We start from the raw sequence: 13761 nt of genomic DNA, 5'->3' as shown, positions 1-13761 counted from the left end.
GCTACAATGCACAACACGTTACACTGCTTACCCCCGCCTCTCCCCCCCGCACGTGCAGAACACGCGCAGCGCACTCCTGTCGGAGCAGCTGCGGGCGCGGTTCCAGTCCATCCGGACACGTGCAGGGCCGCAACGCGCAGGCGCCCGTGGGCTCCCTGCCCCGCGCCTCCCGCTCCGTCCGTCTCTAAATTTAGCGCGGGGCGGGCGCTGGCGCAGCGCGCAGCCCACCTGGCACCGCAGCCTGGGCCCGCGCCAGCCGCCCGGGGACCGCAGCCGCCGGGGATAATGTGGGGTCTGTTCAGCAGGGTGCTTCTGCTGGGGCCCGGCTGGGGGGCACCGGCGGGTCCCTGCTCTCCGCGTGCTGCTCGCAGACCCCCCGAGGTTCCCGTTAGCAAAGAGCTGGGCCCCTCCTGTACGGCTGGCAAGCAGCAGCAGCACAGCAGCAGGAGGTTGACGAACGCCAAAAGCACTCCTTGGGTTGGGGAGGTTCCCAAAAATGCACGGGCGCCGAGACACCGTCTCCGTGCCACGCCGTGGGGAGCGCGGCGGGCGAAGGTCCAGAGCTGTTCTCACTCCTCAGCCAAGCACTATCGCAAATGACGCAAGTTCCCCAAAGAGATCGCGGGGGCAGGGGGGCGGAGGAGCAGGGGGGATGTGTCACCGGCACGCCGTGCCCAGATGTGCTTCGGCTCCGGGCCCCTCCACAGGGCTCCAGCACGGACGGCCCCAGCGGCTGCCGCAGCCCCGCTGCCCCCGCCTGGCGCAAGGCCGAGCGCCTGGGGAGGGGCCGCCGCGCTGGGGCAGGAGGTGGGACGTGAGGTCGGCCAGGATAAACAGAGGCCCCAGAGCCGGAGCGCGGTGGCACCGCCGGCGCACACCGCAGAGCGCTGCAATAACAGCCCGGGGCCGCCGCCGCCGTCAAAGGGCCCTTCTTCTACCCGGCGGGGGGGGAGCGGGGCCGGCGTCCTGCAGGCGCTGAGGGCGGCTCGGCCCTGCCCTGCCTGCCCCGGGCTGTCACTGTGGGGTCGAGCTCGCAGCTGGGCGCCGGGCACGAAGGCCCCGCCCGGCCCCGCAGCTCGCACATGGCGCGGCCGCGCCGGCCTGGCCACGCCCCCTTTTGCCCCGGCCACGCCCCTTTTGCCCCTCTCGCTCCCTTTTGCCCCCTTTTCCTCCTGCCCCGCCCCTCGCTCATCCCCACCAATGAAAAGCGCGCCCGCACGCGGCGCCGCCAATCAGCGTGCGGGAAGCGCGCTCGTTCACCGTCCCCATGGAGATGCGGGACGCGGCCATGCAACGCGGAGCGCGGCGGGGGCCCGAGACCCCCCAAGGGTGGGTCCGGGACACCGGGGGGGGCCGTGGGGAGCTCATTGGGGTCACGGGCCTTTGGGGGTCTCCGGGGTCATTTGGGGGTTCAGCACACAGGGCACATGGGCGGTGAGAGGCTACCAGAAGGTGTGGAGCAGGGATTGCACCATGGGAAGCAGACCAGCTGTTCCTTTGTCCCCACGCAGGGTGGCTCTGACCGGCCACGTCGTTCCCGTGGACCCCGCAGATGGACCCGCGTGTGGGATCGGGCTGCGAGGTGAGGTGCTGCTGCCCATGGTGTCCCCGTGCTGCAGAGACATGGTGGCTGTAGCTGAGGAGCCCCAGGAGGCGATGACGACCCCGACTGAAGATGCACCCAAGGTGGTGGACACAGAAGAGGACCAACACGAGGTGCCGTTGACTCTGACCAAGGATTCACCTAAGGTGCTGGTGTCCACAAACAAGGATCTCCCTGAGGTGCCGGCCGAGCAGCTGAGATGCAACATGCCACGGGGGACCTGCCTGATCCGCAACTGGCAGGAGGAGGTAAACCCCCCACCCCAAAACCAGCCCGGAAACCACCGCGAGCCCCTGCTCCCTATCCTGGGGATGCCCTTGAGTTTTGCAGGTGGGGAAGGAGCCTGACAGCGCCCACCCTGAGGCTCAGCTGAACGCAGGCAAGGAGGTTCAGAGGGAGGCTGCACTGGAGCAATGGTGCATGTTCCAGAAGCATCCATTTAGGCAAAAATTAGATGGAGGACACCCAAAATACCCACTGGGTGCCCCTAGACCCCTACATCACAGGGCTGAGGTTTCCTCCCAAAGGAGCTGTGAGCATTCTGGGACAGTGATTCCATGGTGCGCCCCACACTGTGTCCCCAGAGAGCCACCAACCACCTGGACTATGTAGTACCACTGGAGTTGGGCAGCGAGGGCTTCATCTACCGGCACGGTCACCGCGGGCTGCTGGCTCCCCTGCACGCGCCAGTCTCATTGCCTTGCAGCACCACCAAGGATGCCTTCCGCCCACCCCACAGAATCCCACTGCTGGCACAAGGTGCAGCCTCAAAAAAGGGGAGAGGGGTTTTGGGGCAGAGTGGGGGGACATGATGCTGAGGATGCTGGCACCCCACAGGGCAGCGAGAAGCCATGCTGGAGAGGATGCTGTACCAGAAGTACCGGTGAGCCTGTGGGACTCCAAGAGAGGCCCAGTCCTTAGGGACTGCAACATTGGGCATGGGGAGGGGTGACCTGTGCACCTCCCACTGCCCTGTAGGCAGGAGCTGATGGAGGAGATCCACCCACCGCCTGGTTCCATGGAGACCCTCTCCACCACACACCAGGATTATCGGGCAGGAGGCTTCCAGCCCACACCCCCACTGACCACCCAGGTAGTGCCTGCTACCCTGCATCCCAAAGAGGGGGTCTCTACACGACCTCCCAACTCACAGGGGATTTCCCCTTTTCTTCTGCAGCCCCATAACTACCACATGGAGCAGCCCCGCAGCTTCTGGCTGGAGCAAGTCCACAGCGTGCCTGTGAGTACCCACACCCTGCCCCACCACCTTGCTGTACCCACTGCTCACAAGGGTCTCTGTATCTCTCCCCTCCAGGGTGTCACCTGCATCCGCACTGGGGACAGTCCCTTCCGTAGGAACGCCACCTTCTCCACCCCCATCACCGAGTATCTGGAGCAGCCTCTGCCCTATGAGGCAGCTACCTGCCAGCCGCAGCCCAGCATGCAATAAAGAGCAGGGGTGAGCCCTGCTGCTGGCACCCTGGTGTTCTCTGGGATGTTCCCAGAGCAGGCTGCGGGGACCCCAAATCCCAATGCAAAGGGGCATTCTGTGGGGCAGCACACCACAAAATGCGGCACATCCCCTGGAAGGTGTCCCTCCACAGTGTCCACAGTGGATGTCACATATCCCCATCCCTATTCCCAGGTGGGTGACTTGCATTCCCCATCCCCAGGTGAATGATGTGCCCCCATCCCTGTCCCCAAGAGGATGACATGCAACCCCATCCTTATACCCTTGGTGAGTGTCAAGTGTCTCCATCTCTGTCCTCAGCCCCAGGCAGATGGTATGTGTCCTCATTCCCAGACTAGTGACACACATCCCTATCCCCATATTAATGACACGTCTCCTTCCCCATCTCCGTCCCCAGGTGGGTGATGTGTCCCCACCTCCATCCTTACCTTTGGTGGGTGATGTGCCCCCATCCCCACCTGCCCCAGGGCTGCAATTCTGGCCCCACACCCCGCCCTCCAAGGTCCACACCTCACTGGGACAAAGCAAAGCACAGGAGCTGGGAACAGCAGGACTAAGGGCAATTTGTATTTCAACAAAATAGTCTGTGCGCACGCTTATATTTACACCTGGGAAGGGGATATTTACAGGGCTGGGGGGGCTATATACATAGGGAGGTGTGGAGAGGAGCAGCAAAGTCTAAGCCTGTTCCACTCCTTTCCTCTCTTTGGGAAAGGGGTGAGACAGGTGTGGGGGGAGCTGAGTACTGAAAAGAGAAGGCAAAGTGCCCTGCAGGGCAGCCAGGCCCTGGGGACGGCTCAGACCCGCCGAGCCGCGGAGATTGGGGATGGGGAGTCCGGACCGAGAGGCTGGGATGGCTGGGAGGCTCTTCCCACCCAGGGGCAGCAGGAGGCTTGGAGGGAGCTTTGCTGGTGCTGATGGAGGGGACGGGCGGTGCAGTGCTCACTGAGCCCCCGTGCCCCAGTACTGCTGCGGGGGGTCCTGGTGCACCCCAAGGGTGGGGGGGCTCCGCTGGGCTCAGACAGCTTTGGGGTCTTTCCGCTCACCCAGCAGCCAGTACGTCCGCATCTTCCCCTTGCCCTGGGTGGGGGGAATGGTCAGATCCCCCAGGACCGCGGTCCCCACGGTGCCATCCCCAGCACTGCATCCTCACCTTCATCTCCACATCTCCGCGCAGCTCCAGCTCAAAGCAGCCAAACTCATCCAGGACTTCTTTGGTGGTGGAGGAGACATGGATCTTCAGGGCTGGGGTGGAAAGGGACATGGATGGAGCTAGGAATTGGATGCACCTGTGGTGCTCAAGGCAGGGTTGGGTACCGCCAGCCCCATGGCTCACCCTGTCCATTGGACTCCATGCGGGACGCCGTGTTCACTGTATCCCCAAACAGGCAGTACCGCGGCATCTTCAGCCCCACCACTCCTGCACAAACAGGACCTGGAGGCGCCGAGATGCTCAGGGGTGGCGAAAGGTCAGAGAGCATCCCACCATCTGCAGCCCGATGGTGCAGCAGCCTCCCAGCACCCCAGGGCTCACCGGTGTGAATGCCGATGCGCAGACGCAGTTGGTCATTAGGCCGGTGCCGGATTTTGAAGGTTTTGACGGCTTCCAGCAGGGCCAGGGCCATGCGGACAATCTCATGGGCGTGCAGCTTGCCGTTGCGCACCGGCAGCCCTGACACCACCATGTAGGCATCCCCAATGGTCTCCACCTGTGGCAGTGGGGTCAGGGGGAGCGAGCACCCATTGGTACCCACCTTGGCGCCCCATAGCCCTTACCTTGTACACGTCGAAGTTGTCAATAATGGCATCAAAGCAGGTGTAGAGGTCGTTCAGCAGCGTCACTACCTGCAAGCAGCACAGTGGGGATGGTGGCAGCAGGATGTCCCCAGCCCTGCGTATGGCACTGCAAGGCATGGCAAGCTCCCTGCCCACCCCAGCCCTGCTCCCACCTGCATCGGGGTGCTCTCGGCTGAGAGTGCGGTGAAGCCCACGATGTCGCTGAAGTAGATGGTGACGCTGTCGAAAGCCTCAGCTCGCACCGTCTCCCCACGCTTCAGCTGCTCCGCCACAGAGCTGCCAAGGAAAGCAGGGACAGTGGGTGCTGGGGGTCCTCTCCTCAAATCACCCCTCCTCCCCGCTCCTTTCACCAGCACCAGCACAGGGGGCAAGGAAGGACTCTTGTGCCCTCGGCCCCACATCGGCCCCCAGCCCCATGCAGCCCCCCTCACTGGGGCAGGATCTGGTAGAGGAGGTTCTCCGCCTTGCGCTTCTCCTCCAGGTAGGCTTGGGTCCGCTCCTCCACCAGCTTCTCCAAGTTGTTGGCATACTGCTCCATGCGTGACAGAAGGTTGTCCAGGATGCTGGTGCTGCCCTCCCTGCAAAGACAGGGGCAGCTGGGCCATGAGGACAGGGGGACACCCCCCTGGTGGCAGTCCCCACTCCCAGGTGGAGCTCGGGCCGCTGCACCCCACTCCCCAGCACCCACTTGTTGAATCTGCGGATGAAGATCTTAATCTGGCTGAAGTCAGGGCGCTCAGCGGGCTCCTGCGCCCAGCAGCGCTCCATCAGCACAGCCAGCTCCTCACTGTGCACCCCAGTGTCAATGGAGGGCCGGAAGAAGGGCTTCTGGCTGTTGCGTACCTTCTGCACAATCTCTGTCCAACAAGCAGGGGCCGATGGTGAGCAGATGCCCCCAAATCCACCCAGTACCTTCCCATCCTCCTCAAATCTCACCAACCTTTTGGGCTCAGGTCCATGCCCTCGACGTAGAAGGGGCCATTGCGTAGGGCAATCTCCTGCACAATGATGCCAAAACTGTAGACATCGGCTTTCTGCATGCCCTGTGCAGGCAGATGGCCCTTCTGCAGCAACTCTGGGGCTGTCCAAAGCTTCTCTGTAGAAACAGAGCCACAAGCAGTGAGGTAAAGCCCCAGTTCCCCTTCCACCCATGTCCCCATCCCCACAGTAAGTGCTCACTGGCATAAAGGGCATGAGTGTCCTCGCTGTCGCAGGGTGTGCGGAAACTGGCCAGCCCATAGTCAGTGATCTTCAGCACAAAGCGGCTGTCCACCACGCAGTTGGAGGACTTGAGGCTGCCATGGTGCCCAATTATGCTGTTGTGCAGGAAGGCCATTCCCTGTACCCGACAGAGAGACACTGTGACACCAGCGCCCCTCAGCATCCCCTTCGAGCCAAATGTGCCCTTGCTCAGGTACCTTGACGATGTCATTGATGAGTGAGTAGCGAAACATCCAGTCCAGGTTGATGCTCTCATTCTCCAGGATGTCCTGGAGAGGCACAGTGGGCACCAGGACAGTGGCACCAGCACCGCTTGTTGGCCACTCCATCCCCACCCTCACCTCCATCTCCACCCTTGTTGTCATCCTCATTCCCATTCCCATTTTCATCCCCACTCCCACCCCCATGTTTCCACCCCAATACCCATCCCAACCTCATCTTCATACTCATCTCCATCTTCATTCACACCTCCATCTCCATTGTTCCTCCCCAATCCCCAATCCCCATTCCCCCCGCCTCCCCTCCATCTCAATCTCTCTCCCCATTCCCTTCCCACCTCCTCCACCCTCCCATGCCCCCCACTACCTGCAGGCTGCCCCTTGGGCAATACTCAGTGACAATGCAGATGTTGGGAGGATCGATGCAAGCCCCAATGAAGCGTGTCAGGTGGTTGAACTGGATGTCCCGCATCTGAGGATGCAAGCAGAGCTTGGTGGGGACAGGCAGCACCCAGTCGCCCCACCACCACAAGGAGCAGATGCTGCACTCCAACAGGGCACAGACCCCATCCCAGACCCCACACCTACATGTTTTAGCTCGAAGAGCACCTGCCGCGTCAACTCAATGCGCTTCTTGTTGACATGCTTGATGGCCACCACGTTACCCTGGGGACAACAGAGGGGTAAATGCCCACCAGGCAGCCTTGGGAGATGTGCTATCATCCCATAAGGGTGCAAACTGACCTTGAAGTGCCCAGTGTTGGCGAAGACCTGGTACTTGCCATGTGTGGTCATCAGTGAACCATAGCTGGAGCCACGCTGCAGAGAGGTTGCATTAGGAACAGGGACTCCAGGAGGGTCGGTGGCACCCATGGAGGAGGGGAGGGGCAGGACAAGGTCTGGTCTGTAGGGTCAGCATGAAATCTATAGGCTGTGTGCTAGCGGGCATGGGGGGCTGTGGAGATGCAGCATTACAGGGGATGGAGGGCCGCACAGGGGCTGGATGGAACATGGTGCTCCACAGGGACTCCAGGTTGTGGGGGAGATGGAAAGACATGGATGAAATGTGACTCTGAAGGGGATGGAGCACTCCGTAGGAAATAGATGAAGTGTGGCTGTACAGGAGATGCAGAGCTTTGCAGGGGATGGACGAACATAGGGAGTACAATATTACTCTGTAGGAGACAGAAGGGCTATGCAGGAGGACAGGACAGGGACAGGAGAGGGGCAGAGGGCTGATATCTCACCAGGGACAGCGTGAGCCGGCTGCCTGCTCCCTTATGGTACCGCTCTGCACTCCCAAAGTGCAGTTCATCCCAGCGGATCCTCCACAGCATGCTGGCCAGCTCCTTCTCCAGCATCAGCTTCCTGAGGGGCAGCGTGGGTCAGCCAGCCTATCCCCATTGCCCCCCACCTGCTGCCCCCTAGCCCGCACCCACCTGAAGATGAGGAAACTGGAGATGCCAAACATGACAAAGGTGAGCCCAGTGCCCAAAGCCACGATGGCCAATGTGGAGAGCGGGGCTGCCATGGTTCAAGGTTCAGGTTAGGGGGGCTGCTATGGGGCTGCCCACCCCCAGGGAAGGATGGAGCGGGACAATCCATGCACCCACTTTTATCGCAGGAGGGGTCATCCACATCGAAGACGCAGGGGGGGTTGTCCAAGGGGGGAGCCCCCTTCACCCAGCGGATGGGCCGCCCCAGCCAGCGGATCTGCTTCTCTGCACCCGAGTAGTGTCCCACCACCTGCAGGGAGACAGCTGAGCCCAGCCCCTTCCCCCCAAGCTGTTTCCCAGCCCCCAGCAAGACCCCAGTGCTGCCCCCACCTCGTACTGCCCGCTCTCAGGGTCACCCATGGCCCAGAGGTTGAAGTCGGTGTCACGGTCGTTGTTGCTGTCCATGCTCACCAGTCCCGTCACCCCTATGGGACAAGCGAGGCACAGGTGGGATGTGGAGGACAGGACCAATCCCTGCAGCCCACCTGCCCCCCCACAACCCCCTCTCCCTGCTGCTACCCTGGAACTTGCGGTCCCGCATCTTCTCGATGAGCTGCGTGGCGTTCTTCTTGGAGCCGCCCTCCCGCAGGGTCTCATTCAGCACCATGGCGTACAGCAGCACCCCGTCGTAGAAGCACCCCGCCACCAGGTTCATCTGCAGGAGGGAGCTGAGCACTGCGTGCACCCCCTGCGAGCCCACAGCCCTGTGCCAGAGCCATGCACACCTCTACAGCCCCATAACCCCACAGCAGGGCAACGCCCACCCCTGCAGCTCCATTACTCTGCAGCAGGCACACGCACATCTTGGCAGCCCTGTAACCCTGAACCGGTGGCATGCACACCTCTGCAACCCACAGACTTGCACTGTGACCATGCATATCCCAATAAGCCCACAGTGTTGCCATACACAACCCTGCACCCCATAACGCTGTACCACACCCACACACACATGCAACGCAGGGATGGTGCCATGTTGCACTGCTCCCACCAGAAGCATATGTCATCACCCTCCACCTCATCCCACCCTCTGCAACCCCATAGGGACAGTCCCCCACCGGCACGCAGCGGGACCTGCTCACCAGGGAGTAGTTGAGCTGCACTCCAAACTTCTGCTTGGCACGCAGGATGAGCTGGGTCTGGAAGTGCTGGTACTCGGGGTTCTGGGGCTCGTAGTAGGTGATCACCAGCACCGTCTGCAAGCGCATCAGCCCACGTCACACTGAGGTCCTCATCCCCACCCTCCACCCCCCCACACAGGAGGGTGCAGCTCACCTGGAAAGCCTCACGCAGCCCCGCATCCTGCCCTGAACCCTGCTGCCAGGGCTTGAAAGCATCGCGGGCAGAGTCCCCCCGCAGGCTCTCCCCAAAGACATCGACATAGAAGAAGACGTAGTCGCCATTGGTCAGGTTCTCACGCTGTGCCAGCTGCATGATGCGGCGCAGCATCTCCGGTGGCCCACACAGGTACACCACTGCCGGGATGTGGGGTGTCAGGGCACGGCTCCTACCCAGCAGAGTCACGGAGCCACCCCATAGTCCTGCCTGGCTGGACGTGCCTGTGCCACATCACCCATTATGGGGGAAAGTGGAACTCCAGCACACGGTGTGGATGGATGCCCTGTGTGCCACGCGCTGTGGAGTGTCATCACCTCAGCCCAAAGGCTTTGGAGAAGGGGAATATAGGGCTGGGAAAGGCGTCAGGGCCATGCCCCAGAGCCCGCTGGGGAATCCAGGCTGAGAAAAGGGACAAAAACATGTTTGGGTTTGTGGTCGGTCGTGCGGCAGGAATGCGCAGGTTCCCGGATTCCAGCACCTTCGGCCGGCCACGGCATTAATTGGAAACAGAGCATCTGCTGCTGCGACCCGAGAGCCAAGGGGGTGCCCGGGCCCCGTCCCACCACTCCCACCACCCCACAGCTTCATGACTGGGGCTCTGTTAATGCCGCAGGGACACCGAGATGGGCGATGTGTGGCGCTGGCAGCAGGTACCCTGCTATGGAGCCAGGCACCCCGTGGGCTGCTGTGCAGAGAGCGTCCGGAACCCCCCCAAGCAGGGGCCCTCCTGCCACCGCCTCCTCCCTCCCTCCCCCCGGAAAACCAGGGCCCCTGCTCCAGCCAGCCTGGCTGGGAACCCACGATTGAGCAACGGGGGAGGAGGCGGCGGGCGCTGGAGGAATGTCACGCTCAGCCGCTGGCCCGTGCACAGCCCTAACCCCAGCACTGCTGGGACTGGGTGCACAGCGACGGGGGACCAGGACTGGCATCTGCATCGGTGGACACTGCACGTGGTGAAAGCCACCATCTGTGGGTGCAGAACCTCTGGAGAGTTGCACATGGGGAGGGACAGGCACTGGGACACAGTGTGGCACATGGCAGCCCAAGGGACACGGAGTGTCCCTTCAGGGGGCTTCTCCATGGGGCAGAAACCACTGGGGCTTCCTAATGGGACATCCCCCCCCAACAAACACAATGTCTCCCCTGTGCCACCTCTTGCCCCATCCCTCAGTCCTTGGGGACACCACGTGGGACTGTCCCTGGCGGTGACAGCTGGTAGCAGATGGTGGCATGGCCGCGCGGGGGCTCACATGGCCACAGCCCCCATTGCGGGGGGGGGGGACGGAGCTAGCGTGGCTCCCGAGGCCAGAGATGTGCAGAGGGGTCGGGGATGTGTGACAGGTGCCACCCAAATGGGGAAAACACACAGGGCTGGCAGCATCACCGAGCAGCAGGGGACAAACCCCAGTGCCCACCCATGTCCCCAGGCACAGGACCTGCGCTCCGCAGGCAGATGCCCTGGTAATTCCCTCGTCTGCAGCTCTAATTATATCAGCCCTGCTGTGAGCAGCAGCAGCGACGTGGGGCCCAGCACGTCGCCCTCAGGCCCAGAGAATGGACATGGCAGCACAGTGCCTAAGGGACAGGTGCATGCCAGCCCCTCTACTGCCATATGGGGATGCAGCCACCAACCCCCGTACCTGCATTTGGGGCAGCAAACAATGAGGATGGGGAGCGCAGGGGGGCACAAAGAGGGACGAGGCTCTCCCCAGCCTCACCAAATCCACACTCCTGGGTGATGCCAAAGCGATGCTCACTGCAGGGCGCACAGTAACAGTGTGCCCCATGGCCCACACAGCATGGGGCAGACCTAGGGGCCCCACGTCCCTGCCTGTGCTGCCTTGAGCCAGGGGCACCGATCGCATCAGGGTGATTTACAGCTCCAAGCCGGAAACGTTGGAAGCAATCGATGAGCTGAGCTTTTTCCCTGCGCGCTTCCTCACCCCAGAAAGCCATCGGCTCAGGGCTGGGGGCTCACAGCTCCCTCAGGCACAGCCCTGCCGGCCCATCTGGCTCCTCTCATCCTAGCCTCATGTCCTTCCTAATGACACAGCATCTTCAGATCCATTAAGGAGCACTGCCTCCCCGATCGATATGCCCTGCTCATCAATAATGGAGGAGCAGCTGCCTGCCCTTGCTCTCCAGCTGCCTCCGGAGCCCCTCCATTTCTTACTGCGCCCAACAGAGCCACTCTCCTGGGGCATTCCCAGCCTCATCCCCGTCCCTCTGCCATGGTCACAGCTGGGGACCAGCACCAAGGGGGGGGATCCATGTGCCAGGCTGTGTCCTCCCTGAGCAGGGCACATCCAACTCACCGTGCTGGCACCAGAGCCACTGCCAGCACTGCCCATCAGTGGCCACGTCTGCACCATCACCTCCACCTCTAGGTCTAGCCTGCCCTTGGTGGCCCAAGCCACAGGGTGCCACCAAGGTGCCACCATGTCTCCTGTGCTCTGTGAGGGACTTCAGGCAGGGACTGGGGGTCCTGCAGCTCCTCGCCCTACCCTGGATACCCCGATGGCACCAAGGTGGACTCCAGGTGCTCTAGGGACAACCTTGTTCCCCCACTGCACCCGCTGCCCCATGCCCCCCAGTCTGCTGTAACCTCCCTCCCCCCCACCCATGCCCTACATTTTACCCACCCCACGCTACGCCTCACACGGGTCCTGCTGCATCCCAAACCCATCACTGTGCCCCACAGAGGTCCCTCTGTGTGCCCTTCCACTTGCTGTGCCCCACAAAGGTTCCCTGCTGCCCGCTTCTAGCTGTGTTCCACACAGGTCCCACTGCGTGTCCATCCCCTTGTGGTGCCCAGTCTGGTGTCCCCATGCTTTGCTGTGACTCACACGGGTCCCACTGCGTGCTCAGATTCTGTGAACCACGGGGTCCCCAGAAGTGTGCCCAACCTCTTGTGCCAAGCATGGGACCAGCTGTACGCCCCATGAGCAGCCCCCCCTCCCTCTCCATCCCCGCACCGCACCCCACCGAGCACTATGCCACGCTCTCGGCGCGGCTCCTCGCCCCGCGCGGGGCCCACGTTCCCCCCCCGAGACCCCCGCCCATCTCATCCCGTCCCGTCAGTTCGGGCCCCGCCGCCCCTCCCCGCACCGCGCCGCCACGCACCGCGCCCGCTGGCCTTGATGAAGTGGATGGCGGTGTCGGGGCCGCCTTCGTCCGGGGAATAGATGTGGTGCCGGACGGTGAGGTTGCTGCCGTCCTGCAGCTCCTGGAAGACGCCCTCGATGGTGAAGTAGTAGGGCCGGTCGTCGGTCTTGCGGTCCACGTAGAGCAGCGCGGCGCGGGAGCTCCAGTTGAAGTGGGCGTGCAGGTGGGAGACGAAGGCGCCCAGCTTGGGGGCGGAGGGCCCGGTGCGCACCGTGGTGCGGTAGTGCTCCCGCTTCTCGCTGAAGCCCACGGCCACGGCGCCGGCGGTGATGAGCGGCAGCCGCCAGTGCGAGGCGAAGCGCCCCACCGAGGCGGCGGGGTAGACGCAGCCCGGCCCGAAGAGCACGTCGGGGTCGTGGTAGAGCTTCAGGTCCACGGCCTTCAGCGGCGCCACGTACTCGGAGCAGGCTCCCCCCAGCTCGGAGCTCATGAACTCGACGCGCACCGAAAAGGGCCGCGGCAGCAGCGGCGGTTCCCCCCGCTGCAGCGCCTCCAGCGCCAGGCTCAGCGCCGGCTCCACGCGCGGCCAGGCCCACGCGTAGCTCACGTTGCGCTCCGGCAGCACCACGGCCACCGTCAGGTTGGCGCCCGCCCCGTCGGGGTTCGCCGCCCGCCGCCCGCCGCCGCCGCCGCCGCCCGCCGCCGCCAGCAGCGCGGCCAGCACGAGCGGCAGCCGCGGAGCCATGGGCCGCGATGGCTCCTGCGCCCGCCGCCGCCCGCGGCTCCTCCGTCCGCCGCCCCGCCGCGTGCACCTCCCCCGGGCGGGGCCGCCCCGGGACGGGCAGCTCTCCCCCCCACCCCTCGCCGCCCCGCCCCGCACCGCCCCCTGCCCTCGGCCCCTCGGCAGCGGAGGCGGGCGGTGGTCGCGCCGTCGGGGCGCGGGGGTGTGCCCGAGCCGGGAGATGGGGAGCAAGCGCGTGGGTAGAGGGTGGGGGTGTCGAGGAGGGTGCGAGTTCTCGCGTGGGGGAGTCGGGGAGGGGGCTAGGGTGATGGGGAGCTTGTGTGCTGGGGGTCCGAGTGCCACGGAGGTCCGGGTTCTGGGTAGACCTCAGCGTGGAGGGAGTGGGGAGTTGGTTCCGGGTGCTGGGGGTTCTCAGCGTTGGGGGAGAGAGGAGGTTGAGTGGGTTATGATGATCGGGGTACGGGGGTGTTCAGCGTGGAGGTACTGGGGAGGGGATCTGGAGTGCTGGGGATCTCACCATATGGAAATCGAGAGGGGTGCCCCGGTTCTGGGGATACCTAGACGTGTGGGTTGGGGAGGTGGTCCCGGGTGTTAATGTGCCACAAGACTTGGGGATCGGAAGGGGGTGCACTGCTGGAGGTCCCTGTTGGGGGTGGATTGGGTGGCCGAGTTCGGGGAGGGGGGAGACGTGGTGCAGCGTGAGGAGGTGGTCACTTGGGAGAACTTGGGAGTTATTACGCAAATTCTGGGGTCCCCAGCGTAGGGCGATTAAC

At 63.5% G+C, this 13761-nt stretch overlaps 1 protein-coding gene across 1 annotated transcript; it reads right to left on the bottom strand.

Moving 5' to 3' along the window:
• Nucleotides 1-4091: 4091 nt before the first annotated feature.
• NPR2 (natriuretic peptide receptor 2) lies at nt 4092-12991 on the bottom strand (the record flags this gene model as incomplete). The annotated part of the gene is made up of 21 exons (XM_079548524.1): nt 4092-4154; nt 4228-4319; nt 4411-4509; nt 4609-4783; nt 4851-4919; nt 5024-5147; nt 5303-5449; nt 5560-5728; nt 5812-5967; nt 6051-6210; nt 6290-6361; nt 6678-6782; nt 6899-7129; nt 7558-7678; nt 7750-7834; nt 7924-8056; nt 8137-8231; nt 8326-8461; nt 8886-8999; nt 9079-9278; nt 12265-12991. 21 exons carry the CDS (start codon nt 12989-12991, stop codon nt 4092-4094), a joined length of 3273 nt encoding a protein of 1090 aa, XP_079404650.1.
• Nucleotides 12992-13761: the final 770 nt, after the last annotated feature.

Source organism: Tetrao urogallus (assembly GCF_951394365.1).
Source record: "Tetrao urogallus genome assembly, chromosome: Z".
NCBI lineage: Eukaryota > Metazoa > Chordata > Aves > Galliformes > Phasianidae > Tetrao > Tetrao urogallus.
Note: the sequence above shows the minus strand (reverse complement) of the source record. Positions and strands in the feature narration are given on the sequence as shown.